Raw genomic sequence first — 17,998 nt, forward strand, 5'->3', positions numbered from 1 at the left:
TGTTTTCGTCATCGGACTTGTCTTGATGACTACTAGAGTGAGCAATACCCAAAGTCCAGCTGATGCTGAACCCTGGCTGCACCTAGGGGAACTCGGGCTTAGTGTAACACAGGCAAACGCTGTTTTCGTCATCGGACTTGTCTTGATGAGTACTCGAGTGAGCAGTACCCAAAGTCCAGCTGCTGCTGAACCCTGGCTGCACCTATGGGAACTCGGGTTTAGTGTAACACAGGCAAACGCTGTTTTCGTCATTGGAATTGTCTTAATGAGTATTTGGGTGAGCTGTACCCGAGATAGAGCTGATGCTGAAACCTGGCTGTACCTAGGGGAACTCAGGTTTGGTGTAACATAGGCAAACTCTGTTTGCGTCATCGGACTTGTCATGACGAGGACTTGGGTGCGCAATAGCCAAGACAGCGCTGTAGCTGAGCCCTGGCGGTATCTAGGGCAACTCTGGTTTCGGTGCATTATAATATAGAAATATTTCATGCAATGTCAAGTTAGGCATAAAACATAATATTAACTGAACAAAAATCCTACCAGAAGTGAATATTAACAGTAGTTGGAACAAATTTATTAATTTGCCATACATAAAACACTTTATTTATGTCTAAAAAAATACGTATGTATATCCATTTGAATATCAAAATTAAGTACAGTCGATTTCACTAATAGTAATTAACACAGGGAATAAAGAGAATACTGGAGTTCCAAGCGTCCATAGAGCGTCCTCATAAAGGCAGGGCCTATAACGAAAACCGGGTTTGTCTATGTTGCACCAAACCTAAGTTCCCCTAGGTACAGCCAGAGTTCAATATCAGCTTTACCAGTACTCATCAAGACAAGTCCGATGACAAAACAGCGTTTACCTATGTTGCACGAAACCCGAGTTCCCCTAGGAATAGCCAGGGTTCAGCATCAGCTCTACCTTGGTTACTGCTCACACAAGTACTCATCAAGACAAGTCCGATGACGAAAACAGCGTTTGCCTATGTTGAACGAAACCCGAGTTCCCCTAGGAATAGCCAGGGTTCAGCATCAGCTCTACCCTGGTTACTGCTCACTAAAGTACTCACCAAAACAAGTCCGATGACGAAAACAGCGCTTGCCTATGTTACACCAAACCCGCGTTCCCCTGGGAAAAGCCAGGGTTCAGCATCAGCTCTACCTTGGCTACTGCTTACTCAAGTACTCATCAAGACAAGTCCGATGACGAAAACAGCGCTTGCCTATGTTGCACGAAACCCGAGTTCCCTTAGGAATAGCCAGGGTTCAGCATCAGCTCTACCTTGGTTACTGCTCACTCAAGTACTCATCAAGACAAGTCCGATGACGAAAACAGCGCTTGCCTATGTTACTCCAAACCCGCGTTCCCCTAGGAATAGCCAGGGTTCAGCATCAGCTCTACCTTGGTTACTGCTCACACAAGTACTCACCAAGACAAGTCCGGTGAAGAAAACAGCGCTTGCCTATGTTACTCCAAACCCGCGTTCCCCTGGGAAAAGCCAGGGTTCAGCATCAGCTCTACCTTGGTTACTGCTCACTCAAGTACTCATCAAGACAAGTCCGATGACGAAAACAGCGTTTGCGTATGTTGCACGAAACCCGAGTTCCCCTAGGAATAGCCAGGGTTCAGCATCAGCTCTACCTTGGTTACTGCTCACTCAAGTACTCATCAAGACAAGTCCGGTGACGAAAATAGCGCTTGCCTATGTTACTCCAAACCCGCGTTCCCCTAGGAATAGCCAGGGTTCAGCATCAGCTCTACCTTGGTTACTGCTCACACTAGTACTCACCAAGACAAGTCCGGTGAAGAAAACAGCGCTTGCCTATGTTACTCCAAACCCGCGTTCCCCTGGGAAAAGCCAGGGTTCAGCATCAGCTCTACCTTGGTTACTGCTCACTCAAGTACTCATCAATACAAGTCCGATGACGAAAACAGCGTTTGCCTATGTTGCACGAAACCCGAGTTCCCCTAGGAATAGCCAGGGTTCAGCATCAGCTCTACCTTAGTTACTGCTCACTCAAGTACTCATCAAAACAAGTCCGATGACGAAAACAGCGCTTGCCTATGTCAAACCAAACCCGCGTTCCCCTGGGAAAAGCCAGGGTTCAGCATCAGCTCTATCTTAGGAACTGCTCACCCAATTAACTCATTAAGGCGAGTTGGATGACGAAAACGGCTTGTTTTTATGTTGGCAATTAACGTTTTCAATGTGTAATGTTAATGGTTAATTGTATTGATTTTCGGCCAACACTGTATATTTACATGCATACATACATATTTACATAATTATATTCATACATACATACCTACATACATTCATACATACCTACATACATTCATACGTACGAACATACATACTGATCTATGGGCGACGATGATCATTTACCATCAGGCGATCCATCAGTCCCTTGTCTCCCAGTTCATTAAAAATAATTTCTAGCCGTGTTCTACTTTTATCCAACGAAAACGTTTCGTTGCAAAATTAAAAATGGGGCGCATAGTGCGGAGTGGCAACAGCGCATTTTCCTTCCTGTTCTTACAATAGCTTAGATTCATAATCCTGTCTCTTTTACGCAAGGCTCGACTACGCTTTAACAAAAGGGAAAGCCTTATAAATAGCGCTTAAAATAAGGGTAACCCTTATTAAAGGATTGCAAGCCGTATCGGATAGCGCTAAGCCAATGCACAGGGCTAGCTTTATTGTTTTGCTTAGTTTTTTGTAAGGGCTAGTCAAATGAATGGGCTTTAGACCAGGAAAAATAGCTTGACCTGGACATAATTCGATAACCGTAATTTTCTTTTTCTGTCGTATAAAGTATCATTAGTGATAGTTAAAATACAAATTATTAATCAAATTAGGGTTCTGATTCAATTTAAAAAAAAATAAAAACGAACTTTGAATATTTTTTGATTTTATAACTAAAGTATTAAATGTAATCCGGAAAAAGTGCTTGTATTATGTTGTGACACCTGCATTTCATATAAAAACATCTAATTTTTATAAATAATTCATACAGAACTATCATTTATAAAGAAGGTTTAGTAAGTTACACATTTTCAGGCGTATTTCACTAGAAAATATTGTTAACCGTAATCCTGCAATTTATTATGAATATAATATTACGTGTGTTGATAAATTATTAAAACTTATACCAATACTTTTGGCGCTTGTTCAAAATCTTAAATATTGATAATTTTAGGAAAGGAAAAATACCTAACTAAATTGAAAGATGGTAAATTTTGCCGTTAATATATTCTTAGTACTATACGAAATCAATTAAACAACAAATATGTAAGATTCATTACTTAATTGATATTTTTCTTACTTGCGCTTTAATATGAACGTTATTACCTGCAGAATAAGGTCGTGCACAGAGTAGGTACAGCTAGTATAGTAGTAGCGGGAACGGGCGGCGAGTCGTCAACACGTGTTTCGCTCGACGATATCAAGGGCGCCGCGTTTTCAAAACGCTTCGATAACAAATATTTCACCGTCCAGTATAAGAGAGCTCCCTTATTACAAGTGACAAAAGTCATACAAATCAATTAGTCCGATAGGTCACGTTAAACTGGTCAAGTCGTTAGCTCAATAATAGTACCTATCGAGCTTGACGAGATGCTTGGATCACAACAACGTAATATGTATGAAAGCTTGCGGCGCTTAAGACTGTATTCTTTCGAGTCGTGTGTAACGTATTTTGGCGAGGCAAATTTGAAGCACAGTGCGTGTCTGTCTCACTCACTCTTACGGTAAACCTAATGAACTGTTTCACTTTCAGAGGATTTTTGAAGTAATTTGGGTAATGTGACATTGTCGCGGTGAGGTCTTTCCGGTACAAATTTATCGGTGGATCTTTTCGGATTTGTGGACGATGAGCCGATGCGATGTCGCTTCATTTTGAAGTGTCGACTCTCGCGAGGGAGTTCTTAGAGGACCGCGAGGAGCGCGTGTGACTGTTGAGTTTTTGAATGATTTGAAGTTTGTGAATGATTTTATTTTGTGTGTATTTGTGTGGGCATGAGGTGTTTGTGTTGCGAGAGTCAAATCAATAATATGAGTGGTACAAATTTTATTAGGGGGCCTCATGTGTGAGAAACTCAACACTCGAATGCTGCGTAACAATGCGAGCCGAAATCGCCTAATCGGAAGTGTCCGACTTGGTATCGACTAATCTATACACGTTGTAACATGAGAAACCAGAAATCAAAACCTGGTTTCTGGTATCTGGTACCCGGTAACCGGTATCCGGTATCCTATATCCGGTATCCGGTAACCGGTATCCGGTATCCGGTATCCGGTAACCGTTAACCGGTAACCGGTGACAGGTCTCCGGTATTCGGTGACCGGTAACCGGTAACCAGTAACCAATGACCGTTAACCGGTATCCGGTAAACGGTAACCGGTAGACGGTAACCGGTATCCGGTAAACGGTAGACAGTAACCGGTAACCAGTATCCGATATACGGTATCCGATATCCGGTTTCCCGTGTTCGGTTTCCCGTTTCTGGTTTGGTTTTGGTTTTGGTTTTAGTTTTAGTTCTGTTAGTTTAAACAAAAACAAAACTGAAAACGAAAACGGAAACCGAAACGGGAATGGAAACGAAAACCGAAATCGAAACCGAAACCGACACCGAAACCTACACCAAAACCGACACCGAAACCAAGACCAAAACCGAAACCGAAAAAAATATTTAAGTTCCTAGAAGTAAAGAGTGACAGAGATAGCACTATAATCATTTAAGTTCCTGGTAGTAAAGAGTGACAGAGATAGCACTCATGTTAGTCAAACTCGTGGTATGTGCACTTCCCGCACACAGTAAAGAGTGACAGAGATAGCACTATAATAATTTAAGGTCCTGGTAGTAAAGAGTGACAGAGATAGCACTATAACAATTTAAGTTCCTGATAGTAAAGAGTGACAGAGAATAGAGATAGCACTATAATAATTTAAGTTCCTGGTAGTAAAGAGTGACAGAGATAGCATTTTTGTTATTTAAATTTCTGTTAGTAAAGAGTGACAGAGATAGCACTATTGTTATTTAAATTTCTGTTAGTAAAGACGTAAAGAGTGACAGAGATATCACTCACGTTGGTCAAAGACGTGGTTTATGGACTACTATTTGGACCCCCCAATGTCACGCTTTTTTAATCCTTTAACATGGATTGTCACATTTAGTATGACGTAATATATGAATGACGCCTAAAGATTGAGAGAGACAGCAATATTGTTCTTCAAATTCGTGGTAGTAAGAACAGGGTGCGTAGCCGAATGGCACAAACGCTCACGAAACGAAACGCTATAGTAGATATCTATCTCTATCGCTCTTGCGTATTGGCGCAACAGAGCCAGACTGCGTTTCGTTTTCGTTTCGCGTCGGAGAAATGGCATTCGGCTACGGGGCCTGAACAGAGACAGCACTATGTATCGCGCGGCCGCCGACTACGCAAGTCACCGCGTAATTATAATAACCGTTCGGCTCCTTTTTAGATCGTGTACAGTCAACAACACAGCTGGCAAGACAAAGTGCCAAAAATATGTATAGAGTATTTTATTTCCTGTACAAGTGTTGGTACTTAGTACATTAAGGTGTGTGTATACATATATTTGGCACTTTATCTGTATTCATAGCTGAGTTGCTGACTGTACCAATAACGATCAACTATGAACTTTTGTGGTTTGTTTTAAATAGTTCTATGCAGATATAGATTAGAATACCTATTCTATCGGTACTTTTTGTATAGGTTATTATAATAACTGGACAAAATAATTATAATCAGTGCCGGCGCACTCCGCGATCACGATTCTTTCGCCGAGCTACAAGGCCTTGATATATAGGATGTATTATTTTATCAGCAACAAAAATATGTGATGATATTGAATTAAGGCAAAACAAGACATATAAACGCTCTCCATTATTTCCTCCCTGGTTTATGAAGCTAGAACAATGATTTTTAACACATACGAAATTCGTACACTGAAATAAAGTGATGATACTATAAATATACTCGACATTCAAAGTCGATAATCTAGTGACGTGAGAAGTTATTGATATAACAGAATTTTGCACAAAATAGGCTCACCCTTTGATGTTGAAAATGCCGCCACTCTATAAAACAAACAGACCGCACACGAGCAGCCGACATTAAATTCTATTGCACGGCGCGAAGGTCGAAAGCCGCGCCCGCACCTGGGCGTAGGTAGCGAGATCGGGTGCACGTGCGCTTACCTTTGAAATCGCCGACACGCAGGTGTCGCCGTTCGCCCTCTCTTTTCATTTATGTTTCTGTTTCAATCGGTTAGCCGTTTGCCGGCCGGCAATAAAGGTTGTTTTTTTAACCGACTTCAAAAAAAGTAGGAGGTTCTCAATTCGACTGAATGTTTTTTAGGGTTCCGTAGTCAACTAGGAATCCTTATAGTTTCCCCCTGTCTGTCTGTCTGTCCGTCCGTCCGCGGATAATCTCAGTAACCGTAAGCACTAGAAAGCTGAAATTTGGTACCAATGTATCAATCACGCCAACAAAGTGCAAAAATAAAAAATGGAAAAAATGTTTTATTAGGGTACCCCCTACATGTAAAGTGGGGGCTGATTTTTTTTTTCATTCCAACCCCAACGTATGATATATTGTTGGATAGGTATTTAAAAATGAATAAGGGTTTACTTTTACTAAGATCGTTTTTAGGGTTCCGTAGTCAACTAGGAACCCTTATAGTTTCGCCATGTCTGTCTGTCCGTCCGTCCGTCCGTCCGCGGATAATCTCAGTAACCGTTAGCACTAGAAAGCTGAAATTTGGTACCAATATGTATATCAATCACGCCAATAAAGTGCAAAAATAAAAAATGGAAAAAAATGTTTTATTAGGGTACCCCCCTACATGTAAAGTGGGGGCTGATATTTTTTTTCATTCTAACCCCAACATGTGATATATTGTTGGATAGGTATTTAAAAATGAATAAGGGTTTACTAAGATCGTTTTTTGATAATATTAATATTTTCGGAAATAATCGCTCCTAAAGAAAAAAAAAGTGCGTCCCCCCCCTCTAACTTTTGAAGCATATGTTTAAAAAATATGAAAAAAATCACAAAAGTAGAACTTTATAAAGACTTTCTAGGAAAATTGTTTTGAACTTGATAGGTTCAGTAGTTTTTGAGAGACATTTGCACCAATTATTATAAAAACCTTTATTCAGACCCACAGAAACATCCCACTACCTCCAATCAGTATTTTTGTGCCGAGACCATTCCTCCAATCACTGACTACGAAGTAAACCAGGCTCTTCGGAACATGCAATTTGGAAAAAGCCCGGGAGACGATGGACTCAGCACAGAATGCCTAATTCTAGGAAAAAGAGTATTACTACCCCATATAACCAATTTATTTAATAACATATTGCAAACCGGAAAAATACCTAAACAGATGACACATGCCAACATAATATTACTCCACAAAAAGGGTGAAAAGAGCAACATTAATAATTATCGTCCTATAAGTCTTGTTTCCCACCTTTACAAAACGTTTATTAAAATAATAGAACATCGCATTGGTGGCCAATTAGATAAAAACCAACCCCCTGAACAGGCCGGATTCCGTCCTGGTTTCTCAACAACGGATCACCTTCAAACACTTAATCAAATTATAGAGAAGAGCCACGAATACAAAACACCCCTTTACCTAGCCTTTGTGGACTACACAAAGGCCTTCGATAGTATTACCCATGATTCAATATTTACCGCACTTCACCATCAAGAAATCGAATCCACATATATACATCTTCTAAAATCCATTTACGATAATAGTACAGCCACTATAAAACTGCAATCCACCGGCCAGCCGTTCAAAATCGCAAGAGGCGTGAAACAGGGGGACCCGCTATCCCCAAAACTCTTCACAAGCACCCTTGAACATATATTTAGAAGCTTGGCGGTCTGCTGGGAAGGCAAGGGCATTGTCGTTGGCGACCGAAGACTTACAAATCTCCGGTTTGCCGATGACATTGTCTTGTTTTCCTCATCAGCCCGAGAGCTCCAAGTAATGCTTCAAGATCTGAGCTCAGCAAGCCTTCAAGTTGGTCTTACAATGAACAGGACCAAGACTCAAATAATGACCAACAGCACAAAACATAGGGTCGAGGTAGATGGGCAGGCAATAAAATATGTCGACGAGTATCTGTACCTGGGCCAATTAGTTTCCTTCAGCCATAGACAGGACAAAGAAGTCGAAAGACGGATCCAAAACGCGTGGAGGAGCTATTGGTCTATGAAGGAACTGATGAAGGGCGACCTTCCTCTGACCTTAAAACGGAGACTCGTCGACATGTGCATCCTGCCTGTCCTAACCTATGGTGCTCAAACGTGGTCACTTACCGAGGCGCAAAAGACCAAATTGAAGGTTTGCCAAAGAGCCATGGAGCGCAGTATGCTAGGAGTAAAACGGATTGACAGAATCCGTAACTCTACGCTGCGCTCCAAAACAGGCATTACTGATGTTGGAGTTAAGACTGCCAAGTTGAAATGGGACTGGGCCGGCCATGTCTGTCGCATGCACCCACAGAGGTGGGCAAAAATTGCCACGGTCTGGGTGCCGCAAGACGGGCGAGGATCTGGCAGACCTAGGCGGAGATGGCGGGATGACCTGGACGCATATCTTAGTGACTGGCCGGAGATTGCTCAAGACCGTGACGGATGGAGATCCATGGGGGAGGCCTTTGCCCAGCAGTGGGACACCATGTAGGCTATTAATAATAAAATAATAATGTTTAAAAAAATATGAAAAAAGATCAAAAAAGTAGAACTTTATAAAGACTTTCTAGGAAAATTGTTTTGAGAAAAATACGGAAAACTACGGAACCCTACACTGAGCGTGGACCGACACGCTCTTGGCCGGTTTTTTTTGTATGTATGTTACTCGATATCTCCGAGAATCATGGACCGATTTTCAAATTATTTTTTTTAATCGAACGGGTATAACCCCGAGATGGTCCTATTGGCACCAAGTCGGGGTCTGATGATGGGATCTTGGAGAAATCGAGGGAACTCTTGTTACGATATTTAATTTTACGGGGGGTTTCCTTTAGCTAACGCCAAAATAAAAAAAAATCAAACAACAGTTGAAGAGGAACCAGGTATTTATTGAATTCAGGAAAAAAAATCTAAATTGTTTATGCTAATTTGTTAACCTAGATACACGGTAACAATTGTTTGCCGAGGGCTAGCTCACGAGAACAATAATGTTGAGTTTATATTTTAAGGGAACAAACGTGGGTCAGCGAGCTCTAAATTATCATTACTGGTAGAAACGGATACAGCGGTCAATATATATTAAGGTAGTTACACGGATGGGCGCCAGAACCGAAAGGCCGGTTCATTCAGTCAATAAGTAAACGTGGAAAGATCTGACCTCGAAACACCACAACTGCCACGTCAGCAGCCTTGGGGTGAAACGTCGGGAGTAGGTAGAACAGCAGCAATCTGCTGCCCACAAGTTACCGGGATACCAGGGGAAGCTCTCGCGGCCGGCGCGAGGTTTAGGCGACGCGGCGTGAACCCGTTGATGGAGAAGGGGCCAGCAGAGGGCAAAATTGCACCTATTTCGACATCCGGGCACGCTGGGCGTCGCCTATCACCATCAGAACATGGTTTTATTCACGTCCGATTCCGGGGTCAAACGGGCGATTGCGCCCGATTTTAGCTTGGGCCAACGATATCCCTTCAACTCTCTCTCCGGCAAAAAGAAATCCCATCTCATTCGCCATTTTGGACGGGACTAGTGTTGCCAAGCCTAAATCGGCTCGCACCGCAAACAGCCGGCTCCGGACGTTCAATGGAAATTAAGTCAACAATAAAATATAATACTAAACTCTTCGCGATTAACGCGGAGCTTAAAAAAACCCATAATTAAGTCTGGTTACGAATAAAAGGAAGGAAGGCAAACGCCCGATGACGATTTACTTCTATTTTTCAAAATGGCAACTATGATCCACGTAAGTCCATAGAGGAATACAAGAGTGCAGCTATCCCACGCTAGATGGCGCAAGAAACCGATCAGGTATCCTCCGGTCGAAGACTTCCCGCCTATTTCCAAGAGAGGGCAGTAGAAGTCATAACTTAGGCCGGGCAATCCAATAGTTAATGCTATATTTAAGGAAAGGAAATTTGTTTTGTTACAATACTCCCCTCCCCAGAGAAAATTTTGACGAGACAAAATTTTGAGCTGGTCCCCAGCTTCAACTACCTGGAGTATGGGTAAAAGGACTACTACAACTTAACATCTAAATCTGATATACAAAAAAAAAATACCATCGAAATCGAACCCACGACTTACTAATTCTAAAATAATGGCCACAGTCAGGACTGTAATCCAGATACCACATGCAACTAATAACTTACTCGACACAACGCCAGAACGAAGAGCTGGAAGCTCCTATCCTCGCAGTATATCTTGGCGGCGCAGCGAGCGACCGAGGTAACGGGCTGCGCGTCCAAGCTACACGGCGGAAGGCGGGACAAGCACAATTACCCGTAAACCGATTACGGGTTAGTGCCCGATAGCTCGGCTAGGAAGCCGCTAAACTACCCTTTGACACTCTTCACCGGGAAGCTAGCCCTGCAGGACGAAACCCGAGCTCTCGCCCTGCACTGCCAACCTCTCTGTGGACATACAGCTTATAGCTAATTAAATGGATCACGGATCAAACTTTTTGATATGCTGGACATGCCAGGACCCTAAATTTTTACCAGTATAGAAATCCTCTAACTCGTATACCAAACTCGAGAGCTTACGAACTATTCGACACTTCGCATATTTGGGAGCGAGCTTAGCCATGAAAAACTTACTAGCATCACTCAAGGGAAAAGTTTTTTTCATAACGACCTCACCCTCGTGGAACTCTTCGGAACGACGACCTTTGTTGTAATAACGTGCCCCCTATCGTGAGCTTTTAGTAGTGATAACTTAACCCGTTCGAAAACTGCCCTCAGGCCGCCCAGGGAGTCCGCATACCGGTCGGGGGAGTCAATGGACGGATCCGGGTTAGACGTTTGGCTGTCCCCGTATACTTTCCCACACGCAACGGCCTCCCTACCATGGACCAGGAAGAAGGGGGAACAACGAGTGGTTTCACTGGTGGTGGAATTCATAGCGAATTGGACTTTGGGCAAGGCTACATCCCAAGCTCGATGATCGTCCTGAACCATGATAGCGACAGCCGTAAGGCAAGTTTTGTGAAAACGCTCCACGCTGTTTACTTGGGCCGTGTAACGAGGCGTGTAATGAATTTGAGGAATGAAATATTTCTGAAACAAGGCTTTCAGCTCGCTGCCAGTGAATTGCGTACCATTATCCGTAATCACGGTGCGCGGCACCCCATGTTTGAGAAACACCTCATCCTCCAGTCGCTGCGCGATGATTTTCCCTACAGCGCGCCTGAGGGGAAAAAACATCACGTATTTGGAAAAACAACACAACACCGACAGAATATACGTATACCCAGCTCGGGATCGAGGTAGCGGACCCACTAAATCTATGCTAAGCGTGTCGAAAGGACGCGAACAGGTCTTAGGATGCCCCATGAATCCGAGAGGGGCCTTTTGAGAATTCTTGTACGCGGCACAAACTTCGCACCCTCGAATAAAATTAGCGATGTCTTTGTACATGGTAGGCCAATAGTAGTGCAAAGATAACCGCTTGTACGTTTTAAAAACTCCCAGGTGGGAAAGCTCCTCATTGTGGCAAGTTTTAATTAAATCTGAACGTTGAGACGACGGTACGGCTTCTTTCCAATCGAATTCTCTCGAAATGTTGAATTTACCTTTACAGTAACGCATAAGTTTATTACCCTGAATAACGTAATTAGGGCAAGAGCCTGGAGACTCTTGACATTTTTTAAAAAGCTTATTATACCACTCGCACGTATGGATTTCCAACACCGGCACACTACGAGACAAGGCGTCAGGGACGACATGATCCTTACCTTTACGGTGTATGATTTCAAAGTCATAGGGAGATAATCTACAACCCCAACGCGCTAATCTTCCTGTCGGATTAGTTAAGTTAAAAAACCACTTTAAACTCGAGTGATCGGTAATTACTTTAAAACGGGGTCCACCCTCCAGATAGGGCCGGAAATGCTCTATACTGAAAACGACGGCCAGAGCCTCGCGCTCCGTCGCGGAATAATTGCGCTCAGCACGATTCAACGAACGACTTGCGTAAGCTATGGGGTGCTCTAGCCCGTCTGACATCACTTGTGTCAAAGTACCGGCCACACCGTACCCGGACGCATCACAGTGCAAGAGAAACGGCTTGGAGAAATCAGGGCAAGAAAGTATGGGAGCCGACACTAAGGCCGACTTTAATTTCTGGAAGGATTCTTGGGCGTCCTCCGACCACAAGAAGGGAGGAGCGTTTTTCCGAGTGCTCGTCAAAGCATTTAGGGGCGCCGCGAGGTCGCTGAAATTTTTGATGAATCTACGGTAGTAAGATGCGGTACCTATAAACATCTTAACCTCCTTGCGGTTAGTGGGAACCGGGTAATCGATAATAGCTTGAATTTTGGAAGGATCAGTATGCAGACCATGCTCGTCTACCACATAGCCGAGGTATTTGAGTTCCTTTCGGAAGAATTGGGATTTCCCGAGGTTAATGGTTAGATTAGCGGCCGACAGACGGTCTAGCACGCGAGTCAATAATGAAATATGCTCCTCAAAGGTCTGACTGACAATTATAATATCATCTAGGTACACAAAAAGCCTGTCATTGAATTCTGGGCCAAACAGCTTATCCATGAGGCGCTGCTGCGTGCCCGGTGCGCCCGTGAGGCCGAAACACATTACTTTAAATTGAAATAAGCCTCTTTTGGGAACCGTAAAAGCTGTGCGCTCACGCGAGGCCTCGTCTAACGGAATTTGCCAAAACGCGCTTTTCAAGTCAATGGAAGATAAAAATTTCGCATCCCTCAACTGGTCCAAAATACGCGAAATATAAGGTAATGGGTACGCATCGCGCTTACTCACCGAATTCAATTTGCGACTATCCAAACAAAAGCGCAAGTCCCCGTTGGACTTAGCAGTGAACAGCGTGGGATTATTCCAAGCACTAGTACTAGGTTCAACCACGTCCTGCTCCAGCATCTCGTCTAATTGTCGGTTAAGCTCGATCAGCCGGTGCGGTGAGATCGGGTAGTAACGTTGCTTGATCGGGGGGCTGTCGCCTGTGTCTATCTTATGGGTGAGCAAGTGAGTACGCCCTAAGCCTTTCTTCTCGAACGAAATATTCTCAAAGCCACGAATAATCCCGTCCGCGATAGTTTGTTGGTCCGAAGTCAACTCCTGGAAGGAGCAAAGGTGCTTGTCAGGCACTACCTCATCTACGGTAGTGTCTGAATCCGAGTTCCCGTACTGACGAAATAATTCGGGCGCAATGTTGAACGCTTTAAAGAAGTTAACCCCGAAGATCATGCGCGTGCCTACATCCGGTATCACGTAAAATTTAATTTCACGCGTAAGATTCTTAGCCTTGACCGTTAAATACATACAACCGACTATTCTCGAACGAGTTTTATTAGCCGCTATAATATGGGTATTATCCGTGGCAGAAACTAACTGAGCTCCTAGCGATAAAAAATCCACATGAGAGTTGGAACCAATGATACTTATTCCTGCCCCTGTATCCAAGAGGCCTCGAAAAGAATGACCTAAAATGCCCACCGACATGTGAGGTCGCTCGTCCTTATTTATAACGAACCGATTCCGAACCACCGAAACGGGAAGAGACATTAAGGTGCTAACTATAAGTGGGTAGTCGGGACAATCCGGACCTACCCCAATATTATCTCCACCAAAATCAACCAAATTACACGAGTTCCCACGCTCCGAATCGTAGGGACTCAAAATTCGGCGGCCCGGACTATTTAGTTTTTTGAAGCACCGGAAACATCATCATTGTGCGACGAGGACGAAGTGGAAGCCTGAGATAAACAATTTGGGCAGTCCGGATAAGTCACGCCCCCCTTACCACATTTAAAGCAAACCACACGCTTAGACTTGCACTCACGTAAACTGTGCGTATCTACACGACAACGAACACAGAACGGCTTCTCCATCGGGTGAGCTGCCTCCACCTTGGGACGTGATGAGGATTTAAAACTCAGATCCGCGGCTAAAGTCGACGAGGAAGGTCTAGGAGGCTCCACAAATGCATTGGCCCGTTGCCAGCTATCTTCAAGCACGCGACACACCCTCTTCAAATCCTTTAAGGTAGTAACTGACTGGATAGCCAAGGGCACTGTATATTCCGGACGAACATTAATTGAAACTATGTCAAACTTCTCTTGATCCGACAATTCACTATTTAAACGGCTGAAGTAATTCTGCATAATACTAATGTATGTGGAAATGTTCTCATTAGAACCCTGAGTACGATTCCTAATTTCTTTAAGTAAGCGCCTATCGTAATCGAACGGCAAAAATTCCTCTATCAAGGCGGCCTTCAGCTGATCCCAAGTAGACACCTCCGTACGGATACCACGGTACCACATCAGTGCATCTCCATCAAATAATTCCACCGCCGAAGCTAAAAGCCTAGCCTCCGTAATTCGACGCGAAGCTGCCAACTCCTCGACCCGCTGCAGGAAAGCCTTCACACACGAACGACCGTTAAATTTAAGATTTAAAGAACTAACCGTCTGATATTTGGATGGTGATAAGCAATAATGTGTCAACCCACAAAAACTAAAAAAATGAGATTTTAATGCCATGTTATAGCTGGATTTTTAAACTTCTATTTGCAAAAATGACCTTTTCATTTTGAAAATTTTTACTATCCCAAAAGTAAAAAAATAGGTTAACACAAATCCTATATCGTGTGTTGCCTGTTTTTCATTAATATGTCAAGAACCTTAACTTATTATAGTAATTGGCAGAAGACATATTTAAATTACAATAATGTGTTATGAGGGTTGACTCAACGATTTTTTTACACTTGACTCATTCTTGCAAAACGCAAAAAATGACATAGTTACCCACTATGAGACTTGAATGATTATTGCAAAATGATATTTTATTCGTTGTTTTATGCTACGACCCGTGTTATAAAACATAAGTCATTATTGTTAAATTATATTCGGGTCATAAATTGTTCGTTTTTGGTGTAAGTACCATGACACTATATTGTAAAATATAACTGTTCATATTAATTTATGTTTAAATAAGTTATGACTTAGTCCATTAGTATATTTTTGCACATGAATGGTTAATTCAGTACGAAATTGAACATTTTAAGTCATGAATATACATATTCGTTATTATAATTTGCAAACATTTTTTACAAGTACGTGTTTATATAAAAATCTAATATAAGCTACTATTTTTTTATAATTACTAATTACATTAAGACGTGTTAATGTATGCATAAAAATATTGTTTGATTTTTGAATACTTACTGAATGGTAGTTTATTATTTTGTTAAAGATATTTTATGTTTTGTTCTTGTACAAGTCATGAGTTATTCATAATTTAAATGACTTAGTCTATTTCTTAGCGTAAAAAAATATTTTGTTGTATATTTTAGATAAGTAGTTTGTTTTTTTTAAAGATGATTATTTGGTTTTTGTAACGATTTTTTGTTGAAAAAGCACAGATAATTTAAATATGTGTCTAGAAATGATCATTACTCTAATAGTTAATTTATAGTATTTTATTCAACAGGCGTTTAAAGGAGGTCAAGAAATATGAGGGGCGTACTTTCCACGAGTATTTTGGAGTCAGTTAAACACCATTGCATACAATACTTTTACAACGACCATGCACTTAGTTTTTAATAGTTTTTTTAAATAATTCTCGCGAAATTCACACTGTTTCCTGTATTGCAAAGGTTTGCACTGTCAGCTCAGCTGCCCAAAGCCTTCCCGCGCACGCACGCAGTATCGTTAATGCAATGCGTTGCCATGATTACAGAACCAAACAATGCGTTTTCAGTTTTTTCGATACGCACAATCCTGTAAATGACGAATAACAGTTCGGGAGTAGAAAAATCATTAAAAGGTTTGATTAATAAATAATGTATTGATTCCTACATGACGACCGGTCTGGCGCAGTCGGTAGTGACCCTGCCTGCTACGCCGCGGTCCCGGGTTCGAATCCCGGTAAGGGCATTTATTTGTGTGATGAGCACAGATATTTGTTCCTGAGTCATGGATGTTTTCTATGTATATAAGTATTTATATATTATATATATCGTTGCCTAAGTACCCACAACACAAGCCTTCTTGAGCTTACCGTGGGTCTCAGTCAATCTGTGTAAGAATGTCCTATAATATTTATTATTATTTTATTATTTATACCTAATAACATAAGTGACCATGACTGATATGTTACTTAACACTTATAAAGTTAAAAATATGCATAGGTAGAGTATTTTACAATAACAATTTATGTGCTTTAACATGTTTATTTAAGACTCATAGATATTTTTAAACAATTAGCAAAAGTGGGTTAAGTATCATAACACAGTCTTGAAAAAGTTTGACGTCGTCGAACAATTCGCAATAAAAGAAAAGGGCATTATTTCGTCAAATTGAAGTTTGTTTTGAAATTAAGCTACAATAATCACTACTACTGAACGTATTATAGCTGAAAACACAACAATCTATATAAAAAACAATGTTTTTTAAGAGAAACACAAAAAAATGAGAAAAAATCTTTAGACGCCATTTTCTCAAAATGGTTGGCGTGTGGGTTGACACATTATTGCTTATCACCATCCATTTATTAAAGCACGAAGCATTAGGAACCGCTGGTGAAGTCTCCGTCTGAGCAGGAGGCTCCACCCCTTCGACCGCATCAGTAAACGCAGCATTCGAATGAGTCGACACGAATACCGATAGCATGTTATCCAATTTTGAAAGAATTCGCATAAGCCGCTCCATTAACTCGGAGTGCGAGGTCACATCGGTGGACTCTACTGGTTTGATCCGTGTTAATCGATGATATAAATGGTGACCTAATGCTTGTACCCGATTAAGAGACTTCAAAGTTATTGGAGACTTGGCAGCCGTGGTAGATTCCTCCAATTCACCTAACTTCTTTTGAACCACTGTAAGCTCTTGCGCTAACTGCCCTTCAAATTCCGCAATGTCATCCGAAGGTAGCTCCCTTGCTAACTTCCTAATTTGTTCCCTTAAGCTTTTTACATCTCCCGCGGGAGTGACATCCCTAATGGACACTTCATACTCTAACTCATCTTTATGTAATAAATTATAATTAATAGGACGGTCCTCCATTATGAAAAAGTTGACGATGGCTACTACAAACAATCACTGTAACCTCCCACACAGGGAGAATATAATATTCTTACTTTTAAATTTAAAAAAAAACTTAACTTTTCTTTTACACAACCGTCCGTTAACAAACAAGTACCTTGGTTGTAATCTCCAATATACATGCAATCTCTTAATAACTATTAATATAAAATTGTTACAACTCCCACACTGGGTCCCGGTAACCCACAAGAATTAATGTTTATAGAAATGGTAAAAGAACAAATTTTTTTTCTTAAAATAACTATCTTTCCAAACACTGAAAGTAATATCAGAAATAATTCCGCACAACTATACGAGGTACTGCAGCTACAATACACAAAATTACTTAAAATTAAAAAAAAACAAAAGTACCTACTTAATTACAATTATACAAGCCGCACCGTTTCTACCAGAAATTCCTCTAGCTAACAATGTGACTAAAGAGGCTCGCTGATATAACGCCCCACGTTGGGCGCCACTGTTACGATATTTAATTTTACGGGGGGTTTCCTTTAGCTAACGCCAAAATAAAAAAAAATCAAACAACAGTTGAAGAGGAACCAGGTATTTATTGAATTCAGGAAAAAAAATCTAAATTGTTTATGCTAATTTGTTAACCTAGATACACGGTAACAATTGTTTGCCGAGGGCTAGCTCACGAGAACAATAATGTTGAGTTTATATTTTAAGGGAACA

The 17,998-nt window shown here is 41.6% G+C and overlaps 3 protein-coding genes across 3 annotated transcripts in view; 1 reads left to right on the top strand and 2 right to left on the bottom strand.

Moving 5' to 3' along the window:
* The window catches only part of LOC125230221 (protein alan shepard), a 171,160-nt gene that overhangs the window by 82,838 nt on the left and 70,324 nt on the right, over positions 1-17,998 (top strand).
* LOC125230377 lies at positions 12,709-13,463 on the bottom strand. The gene is made up of 2 exons (XM_048135515.1): positions 13,020-13,463; positions 12,709-12,720 (listed from the first exon to the last, which is right to left on the bottom strand). Exons 1-2 carry the CDS (start codon positions 13,461-13,463, stop codon positions 12,709-12,711), a joined length of 456 nt encoding a protein of 151 aa, XP_047991472.1.
* LOC125230222 lies at positions 13,321-17,290 on the bottom strand. Its single transcript, XM_048135311.1, has 2 exons — positions 16,770-17,290; positions 13,321-14,696 (listed from the first exon to the last, which is right to left on the bottom strand). The coding sequence occupies exons 1-2, from the start codon at positions 17,282-17,284 to the stop codon at positions 13,916-13,918; spliced, it is 1,296 nt and encodes a 431-aa protein (XP_047991268.1). The 5' UTR covers positions 17,285-17,290; the 3' UTR covers positions 13,321-13,915.

Source organism: Leguminivora glycinivorella, chromosome 10 (genome assembly GCF_023078275.1).
Source record: "Leguminivora glycinivorella isolate SPB_JAAS2020 chromosome 10, LegGlyc_1.1, whole genome shotgun sequence".
Lineage (NCBI taxonomy): Eukaryota > Metazoa > Arthropoda > Insecta > Lepidoptera > Tortricidae > Leguminivora > Leguminivora glycinivorella.

What these genes read in the sequence shown, in the direction of transcription:
- LOC125230222 (XM_048135311.1), bottom strand. Translation starts at nt 17,284, where the DNA reads ATGGAGGACCGTCCTATTAATTATAATTTATTACATAAAGATGAGTTA. An exon ending in AATGCTTCGTGCTTTAATAA is followed by an intron (nt 14,697 to 16,769) that starts ATGGATGGTGAT and finishes ATCACCATCCAA; the next exon opens with ATATCAGACGGTTAGTTCTT.
- LOC125230377 (XM_048135515.1), bottom strand. Translation starts at nt 13,463, where the DNA reads ATGATCTTCGGGGTTAACTTCTTTAAAGCGTTCAACATTGCGCCCGAA.